Source organism: Lampetra fluviatilis, chromosome 3, assembly GCF_964198595.1.
Source record: "Lampetra fluviatilis chromosome 3, kcLamFluv1.1, whole genome shotgun sequence".
Classification (NCBI taxonomy): domain Eukaryota; kingdom Metazoa; phylum Chordata; class Hyperoartia; order Petromyzontiformes; family Petromyzontidae; genus Lampetra; species Lampetra fluviatilis.
The window spans coordinates 13,814,385-13,839,770 of NC_136277.1; the positions used below are offsets into that span (position 1 = coordinate 13,814,385).

The 25,386-nt window shown below is 46.9% G+C and overlaps 2 protein-coding genes across 2 annotated transcripts in view; both read right to left on the reverse strand.

Moving 5' to 3' along the window:
* The window catches only part of LOC144948443 (uncharacterized), a 41,488-nt gene that overhangs the window by 3,695 nt on the left and 12,407 nt on the right, over nt 1-25,386 (reverse strand). The window contains exons 7-8 of the mRNA XM_078877922.1: nt 12,975-13,539; nt 5,343-5,398 (exon numbers count right to left, since the gene is read on the reverse strand). Of these exons, the coding sequence (XP_078734048.1) occupies nt 5,343-5,398; nt 12,975-13,539 (621 nt within the window). The remainder of the gene's footprint in view (nt 1-5,342; nt 5,399-12,974; nt 13,540-25,386) is intronic.
* LOC144953028 (uncharacterized) lies at nt 4,036-12,959 on the reverse strand. Its single transcript, XM_078883542.1, has 2 exons — nt 11,100-12,959; nt 4,036-7,277 (listed from the first exon to the last, which is right to left on the reverse strand). Exon 2 carries the CDS (start codon nt 7,198-7,200, stop codon nt 6,823-6,825), a length of 378 nt encoding a protein of 125 aa, XP_078739668.1. The 5' UTR covers nt 7,201-7,277; nt 11,100-12,959; the 3' UTR covers nt 4,036-6,822.

Below are 25,386 nucleotides of genomic sequence, written 5' to 3' on the forward strand. Positions count from 1 at the left end.
TATTTTTCTGCAGCGACCTGGCCACAAATGATAGCTCAACGACGTGGCTTATCACGTGGACATTTATAGCAGCCAAATACTCTAACGCATGTTGTTTCTAAAGGTGCAGGGAAAAACTTAAGGACACGGAGAAAAATCCACGCGACCATGGGGAGAACATGCAAACTCCAAATATACTACAGCAGGCATTGTCAGGGTCGGGATCGAACCCACGACCTCCTGTATAAAAGGCGAGGTAGTTAACATCTCACCACCGTGGCACCATATTGTGAACCTTCACTGTGAAAACCGGCCAAATTAATCCAAGGGTTGCCCATGCCATCCCCCAGTAGAGCTGCTATCCGAACTCCGTTGTCCCATCTGGCATGGAAACGACCATTGCTACCTCTCTCTAATTCAGTGTCCTTCACTAATTTTCAGACAGGAGGGGGGGGGGAACTTTTTCCGATAAGACATCAATCAGTGCGAGGGCCGCCACACCAATTGTCGGGGGGCCGCACGTCAGGGGACGCACTAAATGCCACCGGGGCTGCCAGTGACCCGCGGGCCTTTAAATGAAGAACACCGCTCTTGTTGGAAAGCAAGAGTAAATTTGTGTAAGCGTGATTTTTCTTCCTTGGTTGTGTGTCGTGTTCACATTGTTAAAGTGCAGTTTTTGTTTGTCATTCAATAATGTGCCATGAGATTCAGTATAAATATACCTGATCATGGTACAATTGCAAAGCTTACAAAAACATTCAACGGACTGTTACACTCATCCGGTTGCAGCAAGTCGCTCCTCATGTGATGGCAATGAATGGTATTGGGGGGGGCGGGGAGGTCACGATTTACATTCATGAAGCGAGTCTCTTTTTCTTTCACAACTTTATTTTCAGCAGTTTTCAACGTCGTTACAACGGCCGCTGCAACGTCGGTCAATTAATGCCCCCAGTTATTCGCGAACAGTTAACCAACAACAAACTTTTTTTCGTCTTTTTTTTACGGCGAAGCAGAGAGATAACGAAAACGCTTTGTAGCTTCATTGGAGTGGAGGTAGATTCCATATCTTTGTTTAACCACCTCAGACCACCTGAGCTCCGCTTCTCTTTGTTGGAGAGAGACCTATTGGACCGTTATCAAAGGTGGCCCTGTGTAATCCACAATATGCCTCAACGTGCCTTGCGGGGTCATGGGGTTTAAATTGCCACACTTTTGATTATTGAAGGCAGGCAGCGTAGTTTACGTTGCGTAGTACGGTACAATCTACGGATTTTCTTGCACCATCCTTTGCAATAATCCCCTAGAAATTGGTCTACAGACTCAGCAAAGCTTTTCTGGATGAAGAAATCATGCAAAAAACATTTAACGTATTAAAACAACATTGGATGTACGTATCGCATTAACAAATCCCGAGTCTCCATAGCAAAAGACACACCTGTCTCGGTGACTCTCACTTGCTTCTACCTTCGAACAAATTATTATTATTCATTTGCTTGCGGCACTGGCTTGCGCATCTGACGCGCAGTTCACACAGCGGACGGATCTACGCAACACAGATGCTGGAACACCGAGATAAAAGTACAGCTCAAGGATGTACGGGGGCTAGCCTCGGCTACGCATTCTACACACAAACCCAAGTACGGTCTGTCCTTCAACCCCATGTGTTATTTTCATCACGCCAGTTGAATAGAGAGCGCAATGAATGTATTTGGGAACGCATTTTTGTTTTATAACGTGGATGCGAACTGGACATGACGCGATCGAGCCAACGGAACTAACGTCGCGAGAGCAGGAATTAGCGGCTGTAACGGCTGCCCCACCATAGTGTCGCACAAGGCGGGATGTTGCTGGATGCTTCCAGACGCTACCCACCACGTGCCTCAGTCTCTGTTCAGCCTTGCGTTACACATCTCACGCGTTATCGTGGACTGCGGTGTTCTTCAGGTACGCAACTACTCGGACCGCATTATAGGAGAACAAACTGTATTGCAATCCTGGCACGAGAAGTATAATCGTGAAAACTATTGCATCGTTGAAAATCATCGCACCGCTATCGAATTAAAGATACTCTATGGTTCTTTCGGTAAAGTCACGTAGGTATAAAATTAAATATAACTACGTGACTTTACCGAAAGAACCAAAGAGTATGGATTCCTGCAGTCATGAAAGCTTAAAATCAAGATCGAATTAAAGATCTTCGTCATTCCGCTTTGTCACCCGAGTACTAAGCAGTAGTACGAGTATTAGGCAATAACTCAAAAACTCCAGGGTAATAATCCACCGCTTCAAAATGCCAGACTAGCACTACGTAGGTTTTTGCAGATCAAAATTCCTAAAGAAGCTCCCGGGACATGGAGCAAAATGTTGAACATCTACCACAACTACTATTGTTTATTTACCAGGTAAGACACACATCTATATAGCTCTTTTTCAGAAGCGACCTGGCCACAAACGATAGCTCAACAACGTGGCTTATCATGTGGAAATTGATCGAAGTAGCCAAATAGATTAAAATGCACGTTGATTATAAATGTGGAGGGAAAAACCCGAGGACCCGGAGAGGAATCCACATGAGCACGAGAACATGCAAACTCCATATATACATATTCTTAGGTTTTTTCGGTAAAGTCACGTAGGTAAAACATTAAAATTAATAAAAGTAAAATAAAATAAAAATCACGACATTTCGGAAGCAACACAAGCTTCCGTCTTCAGGTGGAACCGTCACAGCCCGACAGCTGTATTACTTGATACAGCTGTCGGGCTGTGACGGTTCCACCTGAAGACGGAAGCTTGTGTTGCTTCCGAAACGTCGTGATTTTTATTTTATTTTACTTTTATTAATTTTAATGTTTTACCTACGTGACTTTACCGAAAAAACCTAAGAATATGAATCCTTGCAGTCACGAAAGCTTCAAATCTAGAATCCATATATACAGGCGTCAGGGTTGGGATCGAACCCATGTCTCCTGCATACCAAGTTAGAGGGAGATAACATCTCGCAACCGTGACGCCCCAAATGGCTGTCGTGTACAAAGGGGCCCAGCCTCGTGGTACTTTTGGCTCTCAAGTTACAAGTGGAATGACGAAGAATGAAGCGAGGAATAAAGGTCCTGAACCCACATGCTCGCATCCAGGAAGTACTGTATTTACAGTGAAGCAAACTTCCTCCAAAAAATATTTTATCTATCGGGTAAAGCCAGTGAGCTATTAGCTCTTGTTCAAAGGCGACCCTGGCCAAGTATGGTAACTCATCAAAGTGACATATCATTACATGTGGGAATTTATAGTCGTGGCCAAGAAATCTAAACGCACGTTTCTAAATGTGGAGGGCAAAACTCGACGAACCCAGAGAACAATCCATGTGATCACCAGGGGAAGAGAGAGAACACGAAAACTCAAAACCTACAACAGGCATCGACAGGGTCCGGGATCGAACCCACATCCCTCCTACGTATCAGGCGAGCGAGATATCCCCTGTTAAATACCTCGCCTGGTATACAGGAGGTCGTGAGTTCGATCCCGACCCTGACGCCTGTATATTTGGAGTTTGCATATATTTCCACGTGATAAGCCACTTTGTCGAGCCATCATTGTAGCCAGGTCGCTTTTGAAAAATAAGTTAATCGCTCAGTGGGGCTTCACCTGGTAAGAATTTTAAAAAATAGTTTAGTTTTATTTCTATATATATGTTTAAGTGATTTGTTTACCTTTCCTAGACTTTGCACTCCTATAACTTGTGATAGCCAGGTCGCTTCTGAAACAAAGAGCTATATAGCTCAGTGAGCCTCACCCTGGTAAAATAAAAAAAATGGGTTTGTCACGATTGCATAACCACAGGGCACTTTGGATGTGACCCACATTAAGAATGGTGGCTATAGCTAGGAAAAGAAGGACTTTGCCTGAAGGGCAGACGGGGTCCACACCTGAGCAATCAATTGCACAACTTCATTGCGTGCCAATGACTCACTTATTATACTCAAACAATAAAACCCGGGCTAGCTGAACCCCTTGTTTGCCAGACCAGGTAAGTTCATTAACGGACAAAATAAAAAGTTAAAAAGCACATATTCTTTGGTTTTCGGCAAAGTTATGTAGAATTAAATTAAAAAGTCAAAATTTTAAAAGCACTTGTTTTCGTATGTGTGTGTAGAATATAAACAAAGTGTATTTCAAATAATCATGGTCATATATTACACACGGTCATCTATGAGCCAGCTGCAGCTAACTTGCAGCCACAAAAGGACTTTCAGTATGGACTGGTCCAAGGCCCATGAGCAAGAATGGTGCTCGTCATTGAAGCTAAACTAAACTTTTTATTTCACCAGGTAAGGTCCACTGAGCTATAAAGGTATTTTTTTTAATAAGCGACCTGGCTATCACAAATGATAGCTCAACGAAGTGGCTTATCATGTGGATATTTATAGCAGTATCCAAATACTCTTCAACGCGTGTCGTTTCTAAATGTGAAGGGAAAAAACGGAGAAAAATCCACACGACCACGGGAAAAGATACACCACAAACTCCAAATATACAGCAGACATCAGGGTCGGGGATCGAACCCAGGATCTCCTGTATACCAGGCGAGGGAGAGAACATCTGGCCACCGCGGAGCCCCGTCTCCTTCGCCTGGTGAAACAAGCAAAAAAACCCACCTCAAGTACAATGCCAGTCCAACACGAGAAACCCTCAAGGAGCTCGGTTCGGCAAGGACGTACAGTGCGAAAGGAAGCCATATGCCATGCAAATTAGTTACGGGAGCGGCTTGTGCCAAGAATCCAAACCGCATCCGACGGTGGTAATCTTTCTCGCCATTTACGAGGAGATCGTGAAGGCCGTCGGCCTCCCCATGCTGTCAAGAATGCTGGTCCCTCGAAAGGGCGTGGAGATGGCAAGACGATCACAGAGAGAAAACGGCAGATGGCACAGCGCTGAACTCTGTTTCCGTTCCGGGACGTCCGCAAGTTGCGGGGTGTGGGTGGTCCTCGTTCACCGCTGAATCTCGAAACGGCACGAGTGACTCAGAGTTAATTTGATCTAGAGAGGTGGTGTAGTAGTAGCGCTGCTACAATGAAAACCGTAGCGACAAGACCACCGGACTCTCTACGACAGCCGGCGCCAAACTGTGCCACACGCCCCTCCCGCCATGCCTTCAATTACGCTTCAGTTCCGATGACACGTACATGCACGTACACATGATCGGAACGGAATCGGACGTAAAACCAATGGCTTACACGTACGTACGCACATCAGAATGGGAAAGCGGTCAAGTCGAGCGTTACCTCGAGCTGTAACCTCGAGAAGTTGATACATCTCTCATACGGGAGCGACTGCTAACGATGCTGGGGACTTAACGAGGCCACGGACGAGCTTGACGAGGCCGGCAACAAACGGGTAGCTGAGCCAGGCCACAGGCAGCCTTGGCGAGTAGGGAAGCACCGAGAAAGGACGGCATCTCCCCCAGCTGAGTTGCCAAGCAGTGGGGAAACCAGTCTGATACAACATCTGTATGACCTCCTGTATAACCTCATTTACGTCCTCTTGTTACTACTGTTGGTGGAGGGGAGCAGTCCGTCGAGATGGGAGCGATACAAACATCACTCCGCACAAGAACAACGGCTGATACGTGGAGACTGCAACAACTACCGTGGAATTTCCCTCTTCGGCATTTTTTTTTCTTTTGTCAGAGTGCTGCTCTGGAGACTTCAGCGGTTGCTTACCCCGAAGGCACAATGGGATGCACGTATGTATGTCGGACTTCTTTTGAAACCATACGAAGCAAAACGTGCCGCTCAACAACGGATATGATCCTCTCACTCCCCCGAGGAAAACAGAAATGCGGAGAAGCAGGCTAAGCCACCTCTACCTTGCTGAGCAGAAAATCTTTTACCAGGGGTCAGCAGATCAGGCTTCTACAAGATTCTATAAAAGAATGGGTACCCCCCCCTCCTCCTCACCCCCCAAAAACTTCTCAGCCTGATCCGCCCTTTCACTAAAACTTGGCACAGCGCTTGCAGTTTAATGGATCCACATCCGACAGTTTCGAGATAAACATTTTCGGCAGGGGTCTCGTTTCTTGCACCCAACGCCTTTCGGCAACTTCTCGGTCCTCCCGATCCGCGCGTTTCATAACAGGAGCGCAGAGGGCCGTCTGTTTGTGCACACACGAGGTGCGACGGCAAGCTGTTCGATCCTGCTCACGTGAAAGCCGAGACCAACATTTATGAAGAGAGAACTTCTTCTGATGGCAGATGATGGGGTGCGGGTCGCACCCTGTGAGGAATGTAAGCTGCAGAACGTCGCGGACCGCCTCTTCCGTGCGCAACCCGTATGTCCTCCGTGATTAGCATCAAGAAAACTGCAGTCATGGGTCAAGGTGTCACAACACTCGCTCGAGTGAGTCAACAAATTCTCCGCGGCGACCGACCTGTTGTACTTACAAAGTTCGATATAAACATTATACACGTACATCGTGAAAATTTAAATTAAACTAAGAAAAGTCTTTCACGTGTTGGGAAGCGCAAATCTGCAAATAGCCACGCCTGACACCACTGCGCAAAGAAGCAGCCGCGGGCAATGGAAGTTGCCCAATTTCGAGAGGCGTTGCACAACGTATCGCTTAGCTGTGGACCCCACCCACACTTCCCTAACTTAGTAAATTCTGTCAAAAGTTCTTAACAGATTGAGCGTCAAAGTCCTCGCAAATTCTTCATTCAAAAAACCCTTCAACGTAAAAGCTGCCCCCCCACAGCCGGCGACCCGTCTGGGGGCTGCCGTGCGTCTGTTCCGGCGCTAGGGATCGGAACGGCTGGTGGCGTGCGGCTCCTTCGCGCCAGGCCAGTCTCAGCGTGGCATAGCGTGCTGCTGCTGCTTCTGCTGCTGCTGCTTCTGGTGTTTTTGTGGTGGCAGCGGCGGTAGCGGCAGCGTCATGCCCGTGTGCCGCGTCTGCCGGTGATACTTGAGGCTGTTGTAGTGCTTGTAAACGCGGTCGCACTCGGTGCAGCGGTAGCGCTTCTCGCCCGTGTGCATCATCTGATGGGCCCTCAGGTGTGCCTTGAACGCGAAAGTGCGGCCACACACGTCGCAGGGGAACGGCTTCTCGCTCGCGTGCGCGCTTATGTGCGCCGCCAGCAGCGCCGCGCTGACGAACTTGCGCCCGCACAGACGGCACGCGACCGTCTTTTCCAAGGCGGCGGCGGTGGCGGCGAGACCGCGGGCCATGGCGTGCCCTTCCGAGCCACCCTGCAGGGACGTCACATCTTGAATGAAGAAGCTTGAGTTACGCTCAAAGGTTTTGTCTGAGGGGGGGACACAAGAAGCCCATCGGAGAGATGATTAGAAACCCGAGTGTGAAATCGCAACTCTCTTATCATCTCTCTCACGTAGCCTTCGTTTCACACACTCGGTTCCCTCCAACGAGTAATCCGTGACGACCTTGCAAACCAGATCACGTTCATCTTAATCGGTTGTTTCCATATTCCTGGTGAAGGGAATACTGGATCGGAATGGTGTTGTTGAGAAGCCAGTTTGCCTCAAATATAAAGTGTAACTTTTAAGTTTCCTTACAAGAACAAAAGAAGTGATCTCTCTCCCCGTGGTCGCGTGGATTTTCTCTGGGTCCTCCGGTTTTTCCCCTCCACATTTAGAAACATGGGGTTCCGAGTATTTGGCTGCAACGCGACCATCGTACTTGATACGCAAGCAGAGATCCGCAAAACACAAAGAAAGCCGAAACACAAACTTCGGCGAAAGAGTGCGCACATCGCTCCCACAGGGTTTAGCACGGCAATGTGATTACAGTCAGACAGAAAGGTCAGTGAGCGAGCTTCAGTCATAATGCACAATAATTTATTCGTGCTAAAAACAGATCACGTAGTCCCTCCCACGCTCTCGGGATCAACTATTACATCATCCTTGCAAATCCACCGCACGTTAGAGGTGGAACTAAGCCGAAGATGCACCCAGAATAAAACTTTGCCGAGAATTTCAGACAATTCCATCCAGTGATCGCATCGGAGAATTACCAATCGTATATAAAAAAAAGTAGTTCAGTGGTGCTATATTGGACATTTGAAGCCTGGACAGCAGAGAAATGGGTGCATCAGTGAAATGTGATATTGTTACTTTTCTAGTATCAATTTGTCAACGTTTTACCCCTACCGCAGTGGTTCAAACCCAGCGGTGCCTTACGATGCTCGGCCTAAGGCCAATTTAACTCTAAAAGTGTGGCAGATCTCATCGGTGCTTGAAAGCGGAGTGGGCTTAAGCCTGGTTGTGTGCTTGAATCGCCAACCAGTTGGGATTGCTTGGTGTTGTTGGTACGGGGCCAGGAGATAGTAGTCCCACCAGCTCGTATGCTTGCAAAAGGTTTCTATTTGGTGTTTAAACATCTTAACACCTATATTGTTGGTTCTTTCGGTAAAGTCATGTGACTTTACCGAAAGAACCAAGAATATGAATCCCTGCAGTCACGAAAGCTTTAAATCAAAATCTTAACACCTGTTTTATTGCCAGAAAAGGTAAACCCTATTCTTATTTTTTCATACTTTGATACTGGAAAAAGGTCCAATTTTATTTAGATTATTTGGTTGCTATAAATGTCCACATGATAAGCCACTCTGTTGAGTTATCATTGTGGTGAGGTCGCTTTTGAAAAATAAGTTAATAGCTTATTTTTCACCTTGTAACATAAAATAGTTTAGTTTTATTTGTATATATATATTTTTGTGATTTGTATACCTTTCTATACTTTGCACTCCTATCGTGTTTTTGTATTGTTTGTTGTTGTAACATTCTGATCCCGTGCCCCTACTGGACCTCCTGTGACAAAGAGCTTCATAGGCTCATCAGATGCCTCATGTATAAATAATTATTATGATTATGATTCCTCCACTGTGTCAGACTCCTCATCAAAGAGAGCCTTGAGACCGGCATTTAAACTCAACTATTTTATATTTTACCAGGTAACGCCCACCGAGCTACGTAGCTCTTTCCGATATTAGCAAGCCACTGGAGATATGCACTTGCAAATCTGGATTAAAAACTAATTTCTTTGAGACTGTTTTTTGTTTGGTGTGTTGTCCTTGCCCCGCACCTCCGATGAGCACGGTTGGTTACGTACGGTGCGAGAGAAGTCCAACATACATTCAAAATGATTAATATTTTATCAGGAAAGGCCCACTGAACTACGCAGCTCTTTTTCAGAAGCGACCTGGCCACAAATGATAGCTCAACGAAGTGGCTTATTATGTGGATACTCTAAATCCATGGTTCTAAACACGGAGAGAATATGTGGAGGGAAAAACCGGAGGGCCCGGAGAAAAAAATTCCACACGACCACGGGAAAAACGTGCAAACTCCAAGTATACAGCAGGCGTCAGGGTCGGGATCGAACGCACGACCTCCTGTATACCAGGCGAGGTGGTTAACATCTCGCCACCGCGGTGCCCCTGTTCAAAGAAACAGCGGGTGACACCTCCCCCACTTCTCACATTGAAAGTCATCTCCGTGGTTTAGGCTTCTGAACAGCGATTGAAAATATTGCACGTTCAGGCAATATAAACAGATTTCAGTTCATATCGTTGATATATAAGCTCTGCTGCGTAAGATGCATTGCTGTTAAAGTGCAGCACAACAATTTGTATTGTACTTCTTAACAGTATCTACACCCAGCCCACTTATACAAAAGCGGTATTGCTTCACAATGCACTCTCATTCTGTGCTCAATGAAATATTGTTAAAAAAAACAACGAAATCGTGCATTCATGTCAACAGTCAAGAGTTAACACAAGGCTTCAAGATTTGAGTTAGAACATAAAGTAAATGTTATTTTAAATTGAATAATTATATACACACAATTGGCTGTCGAAGTAAAAGGGTGTAGCAGTGGCGCAGTGATTCGTACGTTCGCCATTCTAAACCCGTAGTCACGACTGACATCTACGAGCGATTACCTGGGTACCACCTATGCACCAACCCGTGCCAACAGCATTGGTGAAGTACGGTCAAATAACCTCAACGGGCGCAGCATGGGGAGTGACAGGTGTTCGTTCTGTAAGATCTTAAACATTTGCAACCTCTTAAAGTTTTTTTTTTATTGTACTTGACGTTTAAAGCGTTAAAAAATGTGCAGCCTCCGGTGCAACCAAGAGCACGCAGATTGCAGTGCACGCACAATAGGTGACCGCGTGTTTAATAGCTGCGGTGAGCAACGTGTAACCTTGTCTCTCTATAGCCCAGTCTCTTTATAGCCGTGTGGCACATTAGGAATTGACCACTCTTTTTTATTATTTCCTCGTGCAGCAATGGAGTAAAGTGTGGGTTTGTGAAGGTCCTTATGTGCTGTGCACTACATCAATGCACGTATGTACACCAGCATGCAATACTGAGTCGGGCCTGTAGGTGGCTGGCAGGGTTATTGAGTAATCTGACCTGAACACCAGTCACGTGGTTAATGGCGACTCGGTCGAGAATTTTTGACACACGTGCTGTTGCATTTTACAGGAATAGGCCCCAAATGTTGTTTTTGATAGTTATATAAATGTTCTAGTATTTAAGTTTGGCTTTGAATTGATATTTTGTGATATATTCAATAGGAGGGGGGTTTGCACTGTACACTGTAAAGGATGATGTACTGTAGTTAACACTGGTAATTCTCTAACCCTAATACTGTTTATTCTATAACCATGCCCATGCACCCAGAATATGACCACTTGCAATGCTATTAAGAATATAACATGTAGAGTAGTAAGTTGTACAATGGTGACAAGTACAGTACATATCCACTACAGATAATGGGTGTAAGTTATCAATATAAGTGAATGGTATAGATAGACATACAGCTCAGGATTCAAGTAATATTCGAATATCGAAGTGTATAGGTTATGATTAAAGACAAAGATGGTTTATCAGTAGTGGAATTGGGTTGAAGGGAAACTGTGATTGAGTAACCGGACCTGTACACCAGTCACGTGGTTAATGGCGACTCGGTTGAGAATTGCTGTGACACACGTGCTGTTGCATTTTACAGATGATCACAATAAATGTGTTTGCCCTCAATTTGGAACAGATGTCTCTCAATAGCCCTGTCTCTCTATAGCCCTGTCTCTCAACGAACCTACCTCTCAATACTCGGGTCTCTCATGCTTTCTTTTTCTGTCTCTCTCATTGACCTGCACATTCGTTTACAGTAGCGGATAGATATATTACACAACACAAATTCAACATGACTTCCAGTACACAATCGGCAATTGAGAACACAAGTGGGGGGGGGGGGGGGGGTATGGCCGTCTGCTTTCCCCCTGCGCAGTTTTCGCCACCGGCTCAGTTCACCATATGGGTCTCGTCGGCTTGGTTCAGATCTCCCCCCACAGTAGCAGCCTTCACGGGGGGGGGGGGGGGTGATTCCAGACCCCGGATTCCTCCCACGCGACCGCTGGAACATCTATGCAAAAAACAGCTTCGGAGCAGATCCGGGATTCGTCCAGTCTAAAATAAAGATTCAGATTCTGTGATAGAAACCGGGCACAGGAGGTGCGGAAGTGCTCGGGAACGAACCGGCCTGGTGGCCAATATCAAAGTGTCTCTGCATTCCAACATAGGCTGCCGTGCTGCTCACCTCTCACTGATACATCTCGAGCCAATGTTAAAATAAAGAAATAATGTACACGCTCTCTACTTGTTATAGTATATGCGTGTGTGTATGTATATATCCGAAATACGATGGCGGTCATCGCTACCGGCTCACCTGACAGGTACTCACTTCCCTGTAGCATTTCTGTGGGCCAGATGGCACTTCAATCAATCCCTCCCTTCTTCCTCATTCAAGGCACTACTCCCCTAACTGGGACCGAGCTGAGTGAGGACTTCACCAGGTTCTCAAGTGGGCACCCCCCTTCACCGGTGTTTCGTCGATAAGCCCACGAAAAAGTGGGCTAATCATGGATTTATGGTAATACTACACATGCATATCGACGAGTCAGCCGCAGCTACCTTTGGCCACAAAACGACCTGCTGTACGGACTGGTACATGGCCCATGAGCAAGAATGGTGCCAGACATTGAAGTTAAACTAAATATATATTTTAAAAAAATGTATTACACCAGTTAAGGCCCCATTTAGCTAGAAAAATCTTTTTTGATAAGCAACCTGGCTATCACAAATGATAGCTCAATGAAAGTGGGCTTTATCATTTGGAAATTTCTAGCAGCCAAATACTCTGAACGCATGATGTTGATTCTAAATGTGAAGGGAAAAACTGGAGGACCCGGGAAAAAAACTCCACACGACAAAGGGAGTAACAAACTCCAAATATACAGCAGGCGTCAGGATTGAAATCGAACCCACGGCCTCCTATATACCAGGCGAGGTAGTTAATATCTCGCTACCATGACACCAAACTGCTATCGTCCCACAAAGCAACACTCATTTCATCAGGCCTGAAATAAAAGATGACGATAGATGCGGCAAGTCTCACCCTGACCAGGATTTGAACTTGAGACCTTCTGATTTTAAGTTTCCTCCCCATCTCTAAAACACGGGAATGCACACAATGCCACGTTAGAACTGCACACGGGAGATACACTTACCTCCTCCACAAGCGGAGGAGTTACAGAATCACCTAATTGTAACCAGAGAAGTGCGATCCATCGCAAACATCGCCACCGGTCGTTGCCAACACGTGCCCTTGTAGGAGGTACAAACAGAATCCATGTGACGCCACCAAACTTCATCGAAAGTCTTGTTTTCCGTCCTTAACATGCCGTTACATTTGCTGGCGAGCTCTTGGAACGTGGAGCGAAACATCGCGCGCGCCATGCCAAGTGATGTGAAAACACATCGGAGAAGAGCCATTCATTTGTCCGGTTGTTTTTTCCCGAGTTCGGGGAAAAACAGCATCCTTTTTTCAAGACAAGCGGCACAGCGACTTCAGTAAACTCCATGCGGGGGGGGGTGGGGGGGGACTCCTCAAGTAAGCCACGCAGACTCTCTATGACGCCGCTATGCGCCCCTGCACCTCCCGGTGTGTTCGCTCGTGCCGCTTGAGCCCATTGCTGTGGCGAAAGGCCCGGCCGCACACGGCGCACGCATGCGGCTTCTCGCCCGTGTGCGTGCGCCAGTGCACCTTGAGGTTGTAGTGCTGCAGGAAGGTCTTGCCGCATGCCACGCAGCGGTGGGGGCGGTCGCCGGCGTGCGTGCGCAGGTGGCGGCGCAGGCACGAGTGCTGAGCAAACGCGCGCCCGCAAACGCCGCACTCGTGCTGCGCCCCTAGCGGGTCCCAGGTGCCAGGTAGTGGCGGTAGCGGTGGCGATGACGCCGATGGCACCGGCGGCGGTGGTGTTGGCGGTCGTGGTGGTGGATGCAGCAGCGGTGCCACCGGATTAGGGATGCCGTGCTCTCGCGCCGATTGGGGGGGCCACCAGGTGCCGCCACCGACGGCATCTGCCGCTTGCGAGCGCCGCGTCCCTAAGTCCCGATTCATCGACGTGTTTTGGATGAACGAGGAGCAGGAGGAGGAGGAAGAGGAGGGGAGGCGACCTGAGCGGCCTTCCACACTTTCACCTACAGGAGAAAGTGTGAAAGATTAATTTAGCCGCATGGATTTACGGTTGGAGTAAGAATTACATGTTGTTGCAGCGTCGAGAATTCCAATCGTCAGGGTAATACAGGTTCGGAAATCTGCATCAAGGGTGGCTTTCCTCCAGCATGTTGCGCAGGCCAGGCACGGAAAAAATTCGAATAACCGACATCTCGAATTTAGTTCAGGTTTACATTTTCTCCTCGGGTAATGTTCAGGGTGCTTCTGCACCAGGGAATATGGGGCTGCGCACATCTTCATCATCAGTAGCAGCCCTGAGACAGTGATGGAGAGTTCACATTCCTGGATGGAAGGCCAGCAGCATCTCCAATGGCAACTCTTCCTAAAACACGGTACTCTAGAAACTCCAGCAGAATTTAGACAAGCGTCTCAAGGTCTATTTGTTCATTTGCTTGCAAGAGTTTCTTGATGGCGTGCGTTCATCATTGCTGTTGTACTTAGCTGCAAGCCAGTGAAGTTCGTGATAAAATATAGCGGTAGGTAAAAATGATAGAATATTTGCAGCGCTTCTTTATACGCTGTGTCGCTGCTGCATAACATGTTTAACCCTTTCCCATTCCGATGACGTACACCATCAGATTTTCTTGCGATTTCGTTCCAATGACGTACACGAAAAACTAAAATAACTTTATTGGCACCGAGGCTCCCACAAGGCCATGTGGCACAGTTGGGCACCAGCTATCAGAGTACGGTCATGTCGCTACGGTTCTCTGCAGTGAGTAACAATGTCTTGAAAAACAACGGCACTATTACGCCCATCTAAATAAAATTCACGCCGAGCCGCTTGCGCGTTCCGAGATTCAGACGTGAACAGGACAACCACAGCCTGCAACTTGCAGACGTCTCGGAACGGGAAAGGGTTAATAAAGAGATAAAGTGCCTTTGACTAAATGAGTTTGGAATATACTCAGATCTCTCGTGAGATCTGATCCTGGAAGGTTCTTGGATAGGCGACCGCCATGCACAGTGGATTGATATAGGTGGCTCCGGGGTTACGCGGCGGGCAGAAAAGGGCAGTACAAAAACATTGCTTACCGTACTTTAATGTTCCCTGCCTTTGACCCTCATTGACCCAGCTTACTTCGAAAACGTGGCACCCTCCCTCAGGCCATCTTAAAGTACGGGAGCAAAGCTGCTGTCCAGCCCAACCGTGCACAAAGGGACACCATCGTTGTTGCAACAGCTCTAATGGCTTGCATTCTCCGTTGTCCGAAAACGGTGGTTCATCAGTGCTTGCGGGAAGTCACGAAAAAGGCTTCACTAGAAAAAGGCGCCCGGGTTCAATGGGAGAAAATGCAGCGGTATAACAAAGCCCGTGCATTCAATCGCACTCAACAATGGACTTTCAAATGAACACTTTTTATTCCAAGCTTAACACAAGTGCATGTTATAGGCAAAAAGAGAGAATGTTTTTGTTATATAAATTAACCAAGTGACAACAAGTGCTTGGGAAATATCATACCAGTACACACATTCAGCCTTCAAAAAATGTCGATACAAAAGTTAAAGTTCCATCGCCAAAAGTAGTACGCGTAAACACTCTAATAATTTCAAACTTATAACGCGCAACAGCATTCACTCGCTCCATGCGTGTTACAGCACGCTGCGTTTCCACGGTAAATAGAATTAGAAAAAACGGAATCAAGCCGCGCCGGGCGATTCTTGGTACTGAACGATTAATTTCCTGTCCCATGAGTTTGTCCCGATGAGTTCAGACCCTCACCTCCCATCCCACTTCTCCCTCCCTTTCACAATGGATGGGAAACCATTTTTTTTTAAACCAACGTTTAACGCACTCTAGAATTTAGCTCAGGGGTCGGTAACAAAAATAACGAGACTTTTTTTCGACTTTGGTACAAAAACTCAAGATTTTAAGAGCTCCGCAATGCATGCGAATACATACGTACAGTACGTACATAAATTACGTCACAAAGCAGTCCATAGGAGCTGCAGGTTGCTGACCCCCCTGGATTAGCTTACGGTAACCATAAGCTAAATATTTTAACAATTTTCTGCCACGTTTTAAAAACAAAACTAAGGCCTTGAAGCTGACCCTAAAGCGAGGGACAATACCTACTACAAGGCAACCCTGAAAACTCTACGTCTATTTTGAGGGTGGCCTGGCTAAAAGTGAGCAGCCCCCCTTTGCTAAGGACAACCAAGTGGCCCAGCGTAAGTGAGCAGCATGGCCCGGTTACAACTCGCTTAGCAAGTCAAGACCGCCACAAGCCCATTTGTACCAGTTCTAGAATTGGCCGTTCCAGTTTTAAGTGGTCATAGGTACACCATATAAGATGGTGGGATGCTCAAGAGCACTAAACTTTTCGTGTGTTTGAACAATGGGACCAGTACCTATAAAACACATAGGTTGGATTCCCGGCGGGTCACTTAATATTAAATCAGGTTCTCAAGTATTACAAGTTTTGTTCGCAGGGTGGTAACGAATTATTGTATCCTCATTGCCAGCGATTATTGATTCACTGCTGGATGAAGGCCACCTCCCAAAGACGTCGCTAATTACATATTTAATGTACTTTTCCCTCAAATTTCTGCGACTTCTGTGTTGGTATTCATTTGCCGATTCATGTTTTGTAGCAACCAACCCAACCCATCACATGGAATGGGAGTGCTATTTGGGATCAACCCGCCCACCTGTTATCCACCACCTTCATTCTATGAAGCATCACAATTCGATTCCTTTTTCATATAATTTCAGCGGAAGGTATCAGGGCCTCTAGTGGCTGGAGGGGTCGCGTGAACCCACTACGTGCAATGGAAATTAATCAAAAGAGTTGGCTTCTTGCACACAAAATTCAATGCGTGTCGCATTGATACTACGCGATGAATCATTGCATTGTCACACCCCCTAGGAGATGCTGAAAGTCTGAGACATCATCAATCGCCATCCTCTGCCGTTTGTCAAAAAGAGCTTGAAAGCTCATCGGATTCCTCCAGTATAAATACATATTCTGATGTGTGAAATGGATGAGAATGGGGCAGGGCTTCTCCCAGTCACATGACCCTGGCAGCACTTTTTCATATGCAGTTAATAAAAACTAAGTTAAAATATATATCCAGTAGACTCTCGAATATTTGCGTGCGGTTTATCCAATTTGTGGAATAACCACGCACCTGAGATTTTGACATAAAGTAATAACTCGTGTATTTTCCCTTAAGCCCAAATTAATTATCTAAAAACAGTTGTGCATTGTTACTCTTGTAAATGGCGATTACAAGTCACGTACTTTAACCGAACAAATATGCGCTCCTGTTAATCCGAAATTCACGTGATCGCCGCTACAATACAGTAGTTGCCATATCTTTACAACAGTGGGTTGAATTTGATTGATGTTGATTGGCGTGGTTCTGCTGTCATTCACTTAGTGGGCCGAGTCTTCTGCGCAGAATCAGGAAAGTGTTACCACTGAGCATGTGCATCGATCGGTAATTTAAACTTACGTTAGTGGTTTTTGGCACAGAGATCCGCGGAAAATGGGAATATTTTTGGATCATCCATGATTTTTAATTATCCACGGCCATCCTCCCCGTCATTCGCACGGACAATCGAGAGTCTGCTGTAATTAGAAAAAAAACCTTTCCCTTTTTTTACATGAAAAAAAACATGTATCACGTTGTCAAAAGTCAGAGTACAGTACCTTTCAGAGCCCCCAAATATTATAACAAAAAAATACACGCTGGGCTCAAGTTTCCTAGGGTTTCACTGTACGTGCAAGGATGTTCAGGCAAGTGCGTGCATTGTCAATATGTCCACTACATATCTATCCATCTATCGTCTATCCAGAGCGAAATTAGCCCGGCACAGAAACACTGGCGACATCGCTGACACTTAGTGGCAAATGGCGCTGCGAGACCATACACAACAGGTTCAGTATCTCAGCAGGGTACTTCATATGTATGTTGAACTTCTTTCACACAATACGTAGCCAACTGTGCTAATCGGAGTTGCGGGGTGGTGAAGGACAACAAACTAAACGCAAAAAGCAGTCCTTCAATGGCAATCCGTGGGCCAGATGTGGCCTGCAGAGGCATTTCAAGTTCACCGAGAAATATGGCTATAAATATCCAGATAAGTGAGATGAAAGTGTGATAAACAAGATGCAGAGATAAGGGAGTTGTAGACAAATCACAAAGATTACTAACTGCGAGTTTAACTAGAGAAGAGATGAAAGACCCGGACATAAGAGGTACAGATAAAGTATCACATACAAATATTATGTCTAGGACACCACAAGATGTCGTAACGTCTGTGCCCGTGAAATAAGGACTTTAAGCACATCGCATGACATGTAACTTCAAGTGACCCGCCGGCACATTTTACCTGTGTGGCCCTCCGGAAAATACATTTGAAGGCCGCTGACATTTGGGCACGTGTATACGCAACATACGATTAGACGCAGATGTAAGCAAGCGTACGCAGAAGAGCACTGGCAACGAATGCGGCTCATAACGCATGGGCGCCGCGGTGGCGAGACGTTAACGGCCCTGCCTGGTGTACAGGAGGTCGCGGATTCGATCCCGACCCTGACACCGGGTCCTCCGATTTTCCCCTCCACATTTAGAATCAACGTCACGCGTTTTAGAGTATTTGGCTGCTATTGATTTCCACATGACAAACCAATGTTTGTTCAGCTATCATTTGTGGCCAGGTCGCTTCTGAAAAATAGCTGCATAGCTCAATAAAAATCGTTTAGAGTTTAGTTTTGCACGTCCGATATGCGCGCGTCACTCATATGTGCGCGCATGTACGACGGCAGCAGAGCATTTACCCGTGAGTCCGACGAACAAAAAAAAGAGGAAGAACCTGGATCTTGGGCAGTCTGTCTAGCAAGAACCAACAACACTCAACTTCTCCAAAGTCCGACTGCGTCGGCAAACAACACTGAGCAAACTGCATAATAATTATATGCATTTTGTGATGCTGCGTTGGCAGTGGTGGATAAGTAATCAGCAACACTCTCGTCGCTCAACAGCACTGCCTTAAAGGGAACCGATATATATGCGTAATAGGCGACGGTTCACACCGTGGCTCTCCTTCATGGTACAATGGCGACAGCAAAAATATAATTTTGATGTCAATATTCTCATCAGGCTGGAAGAAACACACCATCCTTTTTGGAGATAGGCAACGGTGCAGTACCGAGCGGTGGCGGTTAGTTCTAAGCCATGAGTGTGGAATAGTTTGGTCACACTGACAACGATCGTCAACATCGTTATACGGTTGCCGTCATCAACATCATTGTCGTCGTTGTCCCGATGAACTTTAACACAGGTGGTTATTTTATCGGTGGCTGAACAAAACTAAAATTGCATTAAAACCTACTAACAAGTTGGCAAGTGTTGTGTCTATGCCTTTTTTTTTAATTAAGAACAATTAAAAAAAATATAATAATTTTTTTTAATCTATATATATACCTTTTTTTTAATTAATTAATGAAAACAACTCACTTCTCCTCACAAGAACACCAGGAATCCATGAAACATGGAGGGCGGTTAAAATGTTGAGAGTTCGGTCACAAAGAGGTCATGGACATCCAGATGGACAAAAGATGTATGGACTAGCCTCCCAAGACATCTGGAGATGTACAGATAAGGGCAGAATAAATAACGGTTGAAACTTCGCGTTTTCTTAACGTTTTCCTTACCGAAAAGTAGAAACTTAACAAAGATAATTAACCAACAAACAATAATATTTTTTTCTATTATTATATGTTTCCTACCTACACGACCTTCCAAAAAAAATAAAAACTAAAGAGTACGAATTCCAGAAAGCTTAAGTGGAAACATAATTACGCTTAACCTCAGGACATTAAAATATAACTCAGAATAAACAGCAATCTCTGGAGAACTAAACTTGGCGAAGCCAAAATAATAATGTGACGAGAATCATTACGAATATTCATTAAACATCGACGAATGATTACCACGATACTAAGACCGAAGGAACTCATAAAATATAATTCAAGAATAAATGTAACACACAGGACCACATAAATGTATTACAAACATCTCCTCAGCCACCTTTGTCTTCCAGCAGGGCCTGACAAGCAAAGAGGGAGTAAAAAGGTCACAAGGGGCGGGGGGGGGTTTGTGCTGACATGGTTTGTTTTCTCTCGCAAGAGACGCGGAGAGACGAGAGGGTGCTCACGCTTGAGTTAAACACGGCCGCCTTTGTCTCCCCGCAGCACAAACAGATGACCCATGAATACTTGGAGGGTTAGGAAGGTCGCGAGGAGGGGACGCGGGGATGTCTGCCTTTTCTCGCTCTGTTTGTGTTTTGTTGCCCGCTCGCAAGGAATGCGCAGAGGGGAGTCACGTTTTGAGTTAGGCACGGGCGCACACAGCGAACAGTCAGTCTGGGTTGAGTCGTGCTCAGTCTCGCAACTCGGCTTGCGACGCGGTGTTGCGACGGGGCTCGCAAGAGAGGTGTGGCAGTCGTGCCTCAAGGAGAGATGGGACGACGAGACGTCGTTAAAGTGACAGTCTGAGAACAGTCTGGGTTGAGTCGTGTTCAGTCTCGCAACTCGGCGTGCGACGCGGTGTTGCGACAGGGCTCGCAAGAGAGCGGAGGCGCGTCGTGCCTCGAGGAGAGATGGAACGACGAGACATCGTTAAAGTGACAGTCTGAGAGCAGTCTGTCCGAATCGCGCTCAGTCTCACAACTCGGCTTGCGACGCAGTGTTGCGACGGGGCTCGCAAGAGAGCTGGGGCGGTTGTGCCTCGAGAAGTGATGGAACGAGGAGGGGTCGTTCGAGTCGCAGAAGTCTGAGTTCAACCTGGGTCAGGGCTGGGTTTCAGCCGTGCTCCGGCTGGCAGAGCGTCGTGAGGAAACGAAACACCGATGCCGATAGCAGGTGTCGCTTCTCGCAGAACGAAGTTAAGTGCGAGTGAAGCTGGCAGCTGCACGAACAAGGGAAGCACGGAGCAGAGAGAGTGACGAGCGACGACAAGCAATCAACCTGTAAAAGGGCGGCGATCGCCAAGCGTCGACCAAGCGAGCAAAGCAGAGAGCGCGAAGCAGTGGAGAAAGCCTGGTCAAACGGCTGTGAGGAAGAGGACAGCGCCATCGAATGCGCCGTGTGTTTGAGGGCACACCTACCAACGACCAGTGTAAACAGACAAGACGTCCAGAGCGACGGCGAGCGTCGTGCCAACTCGTCATCCAGCAGTAGAGAGAGAGAGAGCGCAAGAGCAGCACGACTCGGACGTCACCGGGCGTCACCGAGCGTCATGCCAACTCGTCATCCAGCAGTGGAGAGAGAGAGCGCGCAAGAGCAGCACGACTCGGACGTCACCGGGCGTCACCGAGCGTCGTGCCAACTCGTCATCCAGCGGTAGAGAGAGAGAGAGAGAGCGCACAAGCCGAGCGACACGCTGAGCGAGGGAGCAGCAGCGGCCACGCCCAACCCAGAGAACTTCTGGCCGCTGGTTGTATCCTCCTACACCACACAAGCTAACGACACAATTAATATTACGAGGGGACAACGCACACACAGCACGCACACGAACAAGAAAATTGTCATTGCGTTTCAAAAAGGGTTGCCATTTCGAGGTGGTGCGTTCAATATCAACTGATCGTGCAAAGCAGTTGCTGCCGTCGAGTTACATGAATAAGAAATGTTTTAGTCATTCATTTTCGTTAACTGCATAATTTCGCCAATGAATAAAAAAAATGTTTAGTCATTCATATTAGGTAATTGCATAACCTCGTAATTGCATAAGAATTTTAGTTATGCATATTAATCGAATGCATAGTATCGCAATGCATAACAGTTGGTTATTCATGAATTATTGACGCATGTTTGACCTGCATGATAGAATGTCACATGCTTGTTAGAATAAAATTGCTTAACACCAACTGTTCGAGTGCTTCTTTCCAAGTCTATGCAAAACTGTCTTATTCATAAGAGCTGTATCCTGATGAGATCTGAACTGGTGACCTTAAATATCATAACACACACTAGGATAATCGGTAAACGTTTAATCGATGATAATCGTGTTATCCTGATTGACAACTCTGGATAAACGAAGCTGAGCCTAATTATCACAACTGCACACATTAACATCGTCGCAAGCATCCGCATAAATTACTACGATTATCTCAGCGATTATCATAATTTATGCATATAATCACACGCATTATCATAATTTATGCATGTTAATACACACATTAACATAATTAACGTGATTTGCGCATTTTTCGGAAAATTTTTAATGTTTATTATTTTCATCAAAAATTCATAACTCCGACACATACAACACAAGCTAAACTGAACCTCACCTATGGTCTTAATTTGAAAAAAAATTCAGACTTCTGACGAGTTTGAACTTCTACCACTCTCATAAACAGGGCCTGTTGCCCTGTTAAAACACTGCTACAGGCTCGCCTGATGTTACGGACAAGAACCATCCACGCAAAATCCTAAACAGGTTTGCAAGAAAGAATAGCTCAATGCTTAAAATGACAATTCACCACCCCAGTGAATTTATTTCATCAACGTAGCAAGGTAAGAAGCGCATCAGTGAATCCGTTTAACATGTCGGCTTTCGCGACCAATATCAGCGAGTCTGTCCTCTTAAGTGGACATCGGGCAGTTCTCATCTCTTGATCAAGTCATCGAAATTCCACATTGCTCTGGCAGAAAATAGTCTCTCCATGGGACAATCAGAAGGCACCCCCCCGTTTTACCCCACCAAAGCGAAACATTCCTCGATCTGCCGACCTCACGGACTGACGAACCTCTGCCCGCCTTCCATGCTCGCCACGTCGACATCGGCATAAAACGTGGAACACGGCTCCTCCTCCTCCACCTCATCAACCCGCCTTTCCTCTCTCGCCTCCTCATTCCCACGGTCATGCCGTCCGAGCGCCAGCAGCAGCACGTCCCTCTCGGCGTGCCGCAGCTGGTGCGTTTTCAGTGTGGAGAAGCGTGTGAAGCCGCGGTCGCACGAGCGGCAGCGGTACGGCTTCTCGCCTGTGTGCGTCAGCCGGTGCGACTTGAGGTTTGAGCGGTGCGAGAACGCCTTCCCGCACACATCGCACACGTGCGGCCGTTCGCCCGTGTGCGTGCGCATGTGCACCGTCAGCGAGTCCGAGCGCGCAAAGCGCCAGCCGCACTGGGCGCACGTGTGCCGCCGCTCTCCACCGACGTCGCCGCTCGCACCGATGCTGGCGCCCGCCCTCCTGCCGCGCCACCGCCACCGCGCGGGCGCCATCACCGCGCCCGTGTAGGGCCTCGCTCCTCTCTCCGAGATTCTGGTGCCGCTGGTGGCGGCGGGGTCGGTGGCGGTTGCTGCCGCCGAAACTAATGGGTCGTCCGAGTTGCACTGGAGTTTGCCTCTCGCCGGCAGGACCGGCCTGGCGGGCAGCCTAGTGGCCCTCGCGACTCGAGTGCGCTGGGTGGTGGACACCTGCAGTGACGTCACTTCCTGGATGATGAATCCGGAATGCAATGGCGTCCCTTGCCCTACAGGAGACAACATTGGACAGACTTTAGAAGAAGCGTAGACCCCGCCGGTCCGGGGTGCATCGCCAACTCGCGGGCTAGTTTGTTTGACTTTTTTTTGTTCTTTTATTGTCCCCTGATTGATTATTCGTCAGCAAGGGCTCGGATTGTTTAGTTTTACGGCCAGCTGGCGAAGATGAAGATGTTCGGCAGGTGAGCTATTTCGACGTCAAAGTGGTGCTACAAGTGCGCTTTGGGCTCGCATGCCGGGGAGCGATTGTTTTAAGTCACCACGGAGAGGTGGTTTTTCGCGCATGCATTTACTTAAGAATTTCAGTGCAAAGTCACAAAGGTTGTAAAGCCCTCATTCCTTTAGCACCATCAAAATAATGGAATACAGATTTTAAAACATTTGAAAATGACATCCAATCACATGCCAGTGTGGTCATTCGTGAAATGTGATTTCACGTGGAACCTCAACAAACCGTTGCTCGGCAACAAATACCAAACGCCTGTCTTGCAAAAACCAGACCCTCAATCAGGACGGCCGCAAAAAATCTTCCGTCTCTTGAAGACAGCAGCGTTCGGGCACAATATTCCACACAGGGCCAAATGTTTGCCGGGCGACATTCCTACCGGACGGACATTTCACCGTACTGGGAAGTATTTTGCGCCTCTGCCAAGTCCCCGTGAAAAAATGTGAAGTACCAAGAGGCACTTCAAATGCAAAGTGGAGCATCGCCGCCAAGATTGGTACGCGAAGCAGATAAACAACATCCGCAGCCAAGGCATAAAGACAGGCGCTTGCCACTGCAATCGCGTGCAACGTCAGGATATGGGGGCGTCATCCACTCAAGCGCAGCTCTGCAATGTCAAGCTTGGGATCTTTGCAAGGCATCAGGGACTCTTTGACCTGGGCCTGAGCCTTAGCACAGTGCTCAGACGATGCAAGTGGTGACAGATTTGCGTGATGTCATGGCGTCCCGGTCTTGAGAGGTTTTTGGAGATTACTTCCGATCGCCACGTTCTATGCTTGCGCCCAGAGCTTGGTGCACTTTGAGCACCGAATAACAAATTCCACGTGTCTTCATGTGTTTTGTTATTTTTTTTTGTCTTCAGCCAGTTCCCCCTCCACAGGTGCACGATTCGTTCCCCGGAGTGCTCGTTTGAAGCGCTGGTGCGCGTGCGCACCCGCAGGGAAGCACGTTTGACGAAATAAACTGAGCGATGGAAAGGAAAAAAAACTTACGGTGAGTGTTTTTTGTCAACAGAGCAATAACTGTTGGCTTTGGCTTCCCAAGGCCACTTGGGTTGAAAACTAGTGGAGCTGGGTGCCAAAGCTGAAGCTTGATTTTTGAGTGACTGGCGGCGATTGGTAATAGAAAGGTTGAGTGACTGAAAACACCCATTCTGGCTTAGTCACACACACACATATACCTATTGCCGTGGAATGGCTTTTAAAAACGTATCACACGTTTATAAACTCGTCTGTTGCTTTTCAAATGCCAAAGGAAGGAAGTCTTATACCTATACACATGTCAGGACAGCTCAAACTCATCTAAAAAGTTAAATGAAATTTCAACATATACAGTTTCTGCGCATCTGCAAACCATACATTCTTAAGACGCCCAAAAACATTCCAGAGCAGAACAAACTAAGGCCAACAAAGTAGATTAAGATGTGAAATAGCATTAAGTGATTGTCATTCAGACAAGACACATGACTTAAAAAGCAATCGCAGTGCATCGTGGGAGTCATGCACCGCATCACATGTCGCAGCGGACAAGTCACCGTCTACGCAGGTCGATGGTCGCACGCTTGACCACAATGGCACCACCAAGCGATTTGCCGATGATCCATCAAGGCCAACAAAGGGCGTCTTACCAGCACAGAGCTTTAAAATCTGCTACGGACTATTTAAAGAGGCCCACGCAAGCAAGTGACCAATGAAGGACATGAGAGATGCTGCAACGAAAAACCAGCAAAACAAAAAAATGTGAAAAATATGGGCAGACATCTTCACTTCAAAGAATAAAAGAAGCAATATGAAGAGGCTCTGGTGTGTGATGGATGTGAGGATGCAAATGTGCTAAGGATACGAGTGGCACGATGGAAAAAAATTTTTTAAACGATATTTCAACGCCACCATACACAAGCCTTCCCCAGAAAGCTACGCACGAGTATTTTATGTAGCCATCTACATATCTACCTCTGCAACATTCCAACATTGTCGACACCAGCGTTGGCCTGGACACACGTGAAAAAGAGCTTCATTGCCTATCGGGTTCTTCCCGTATAAAAACAATGTCGTCTACGCCTAATACAAAGCTGTAAAAATCACACACG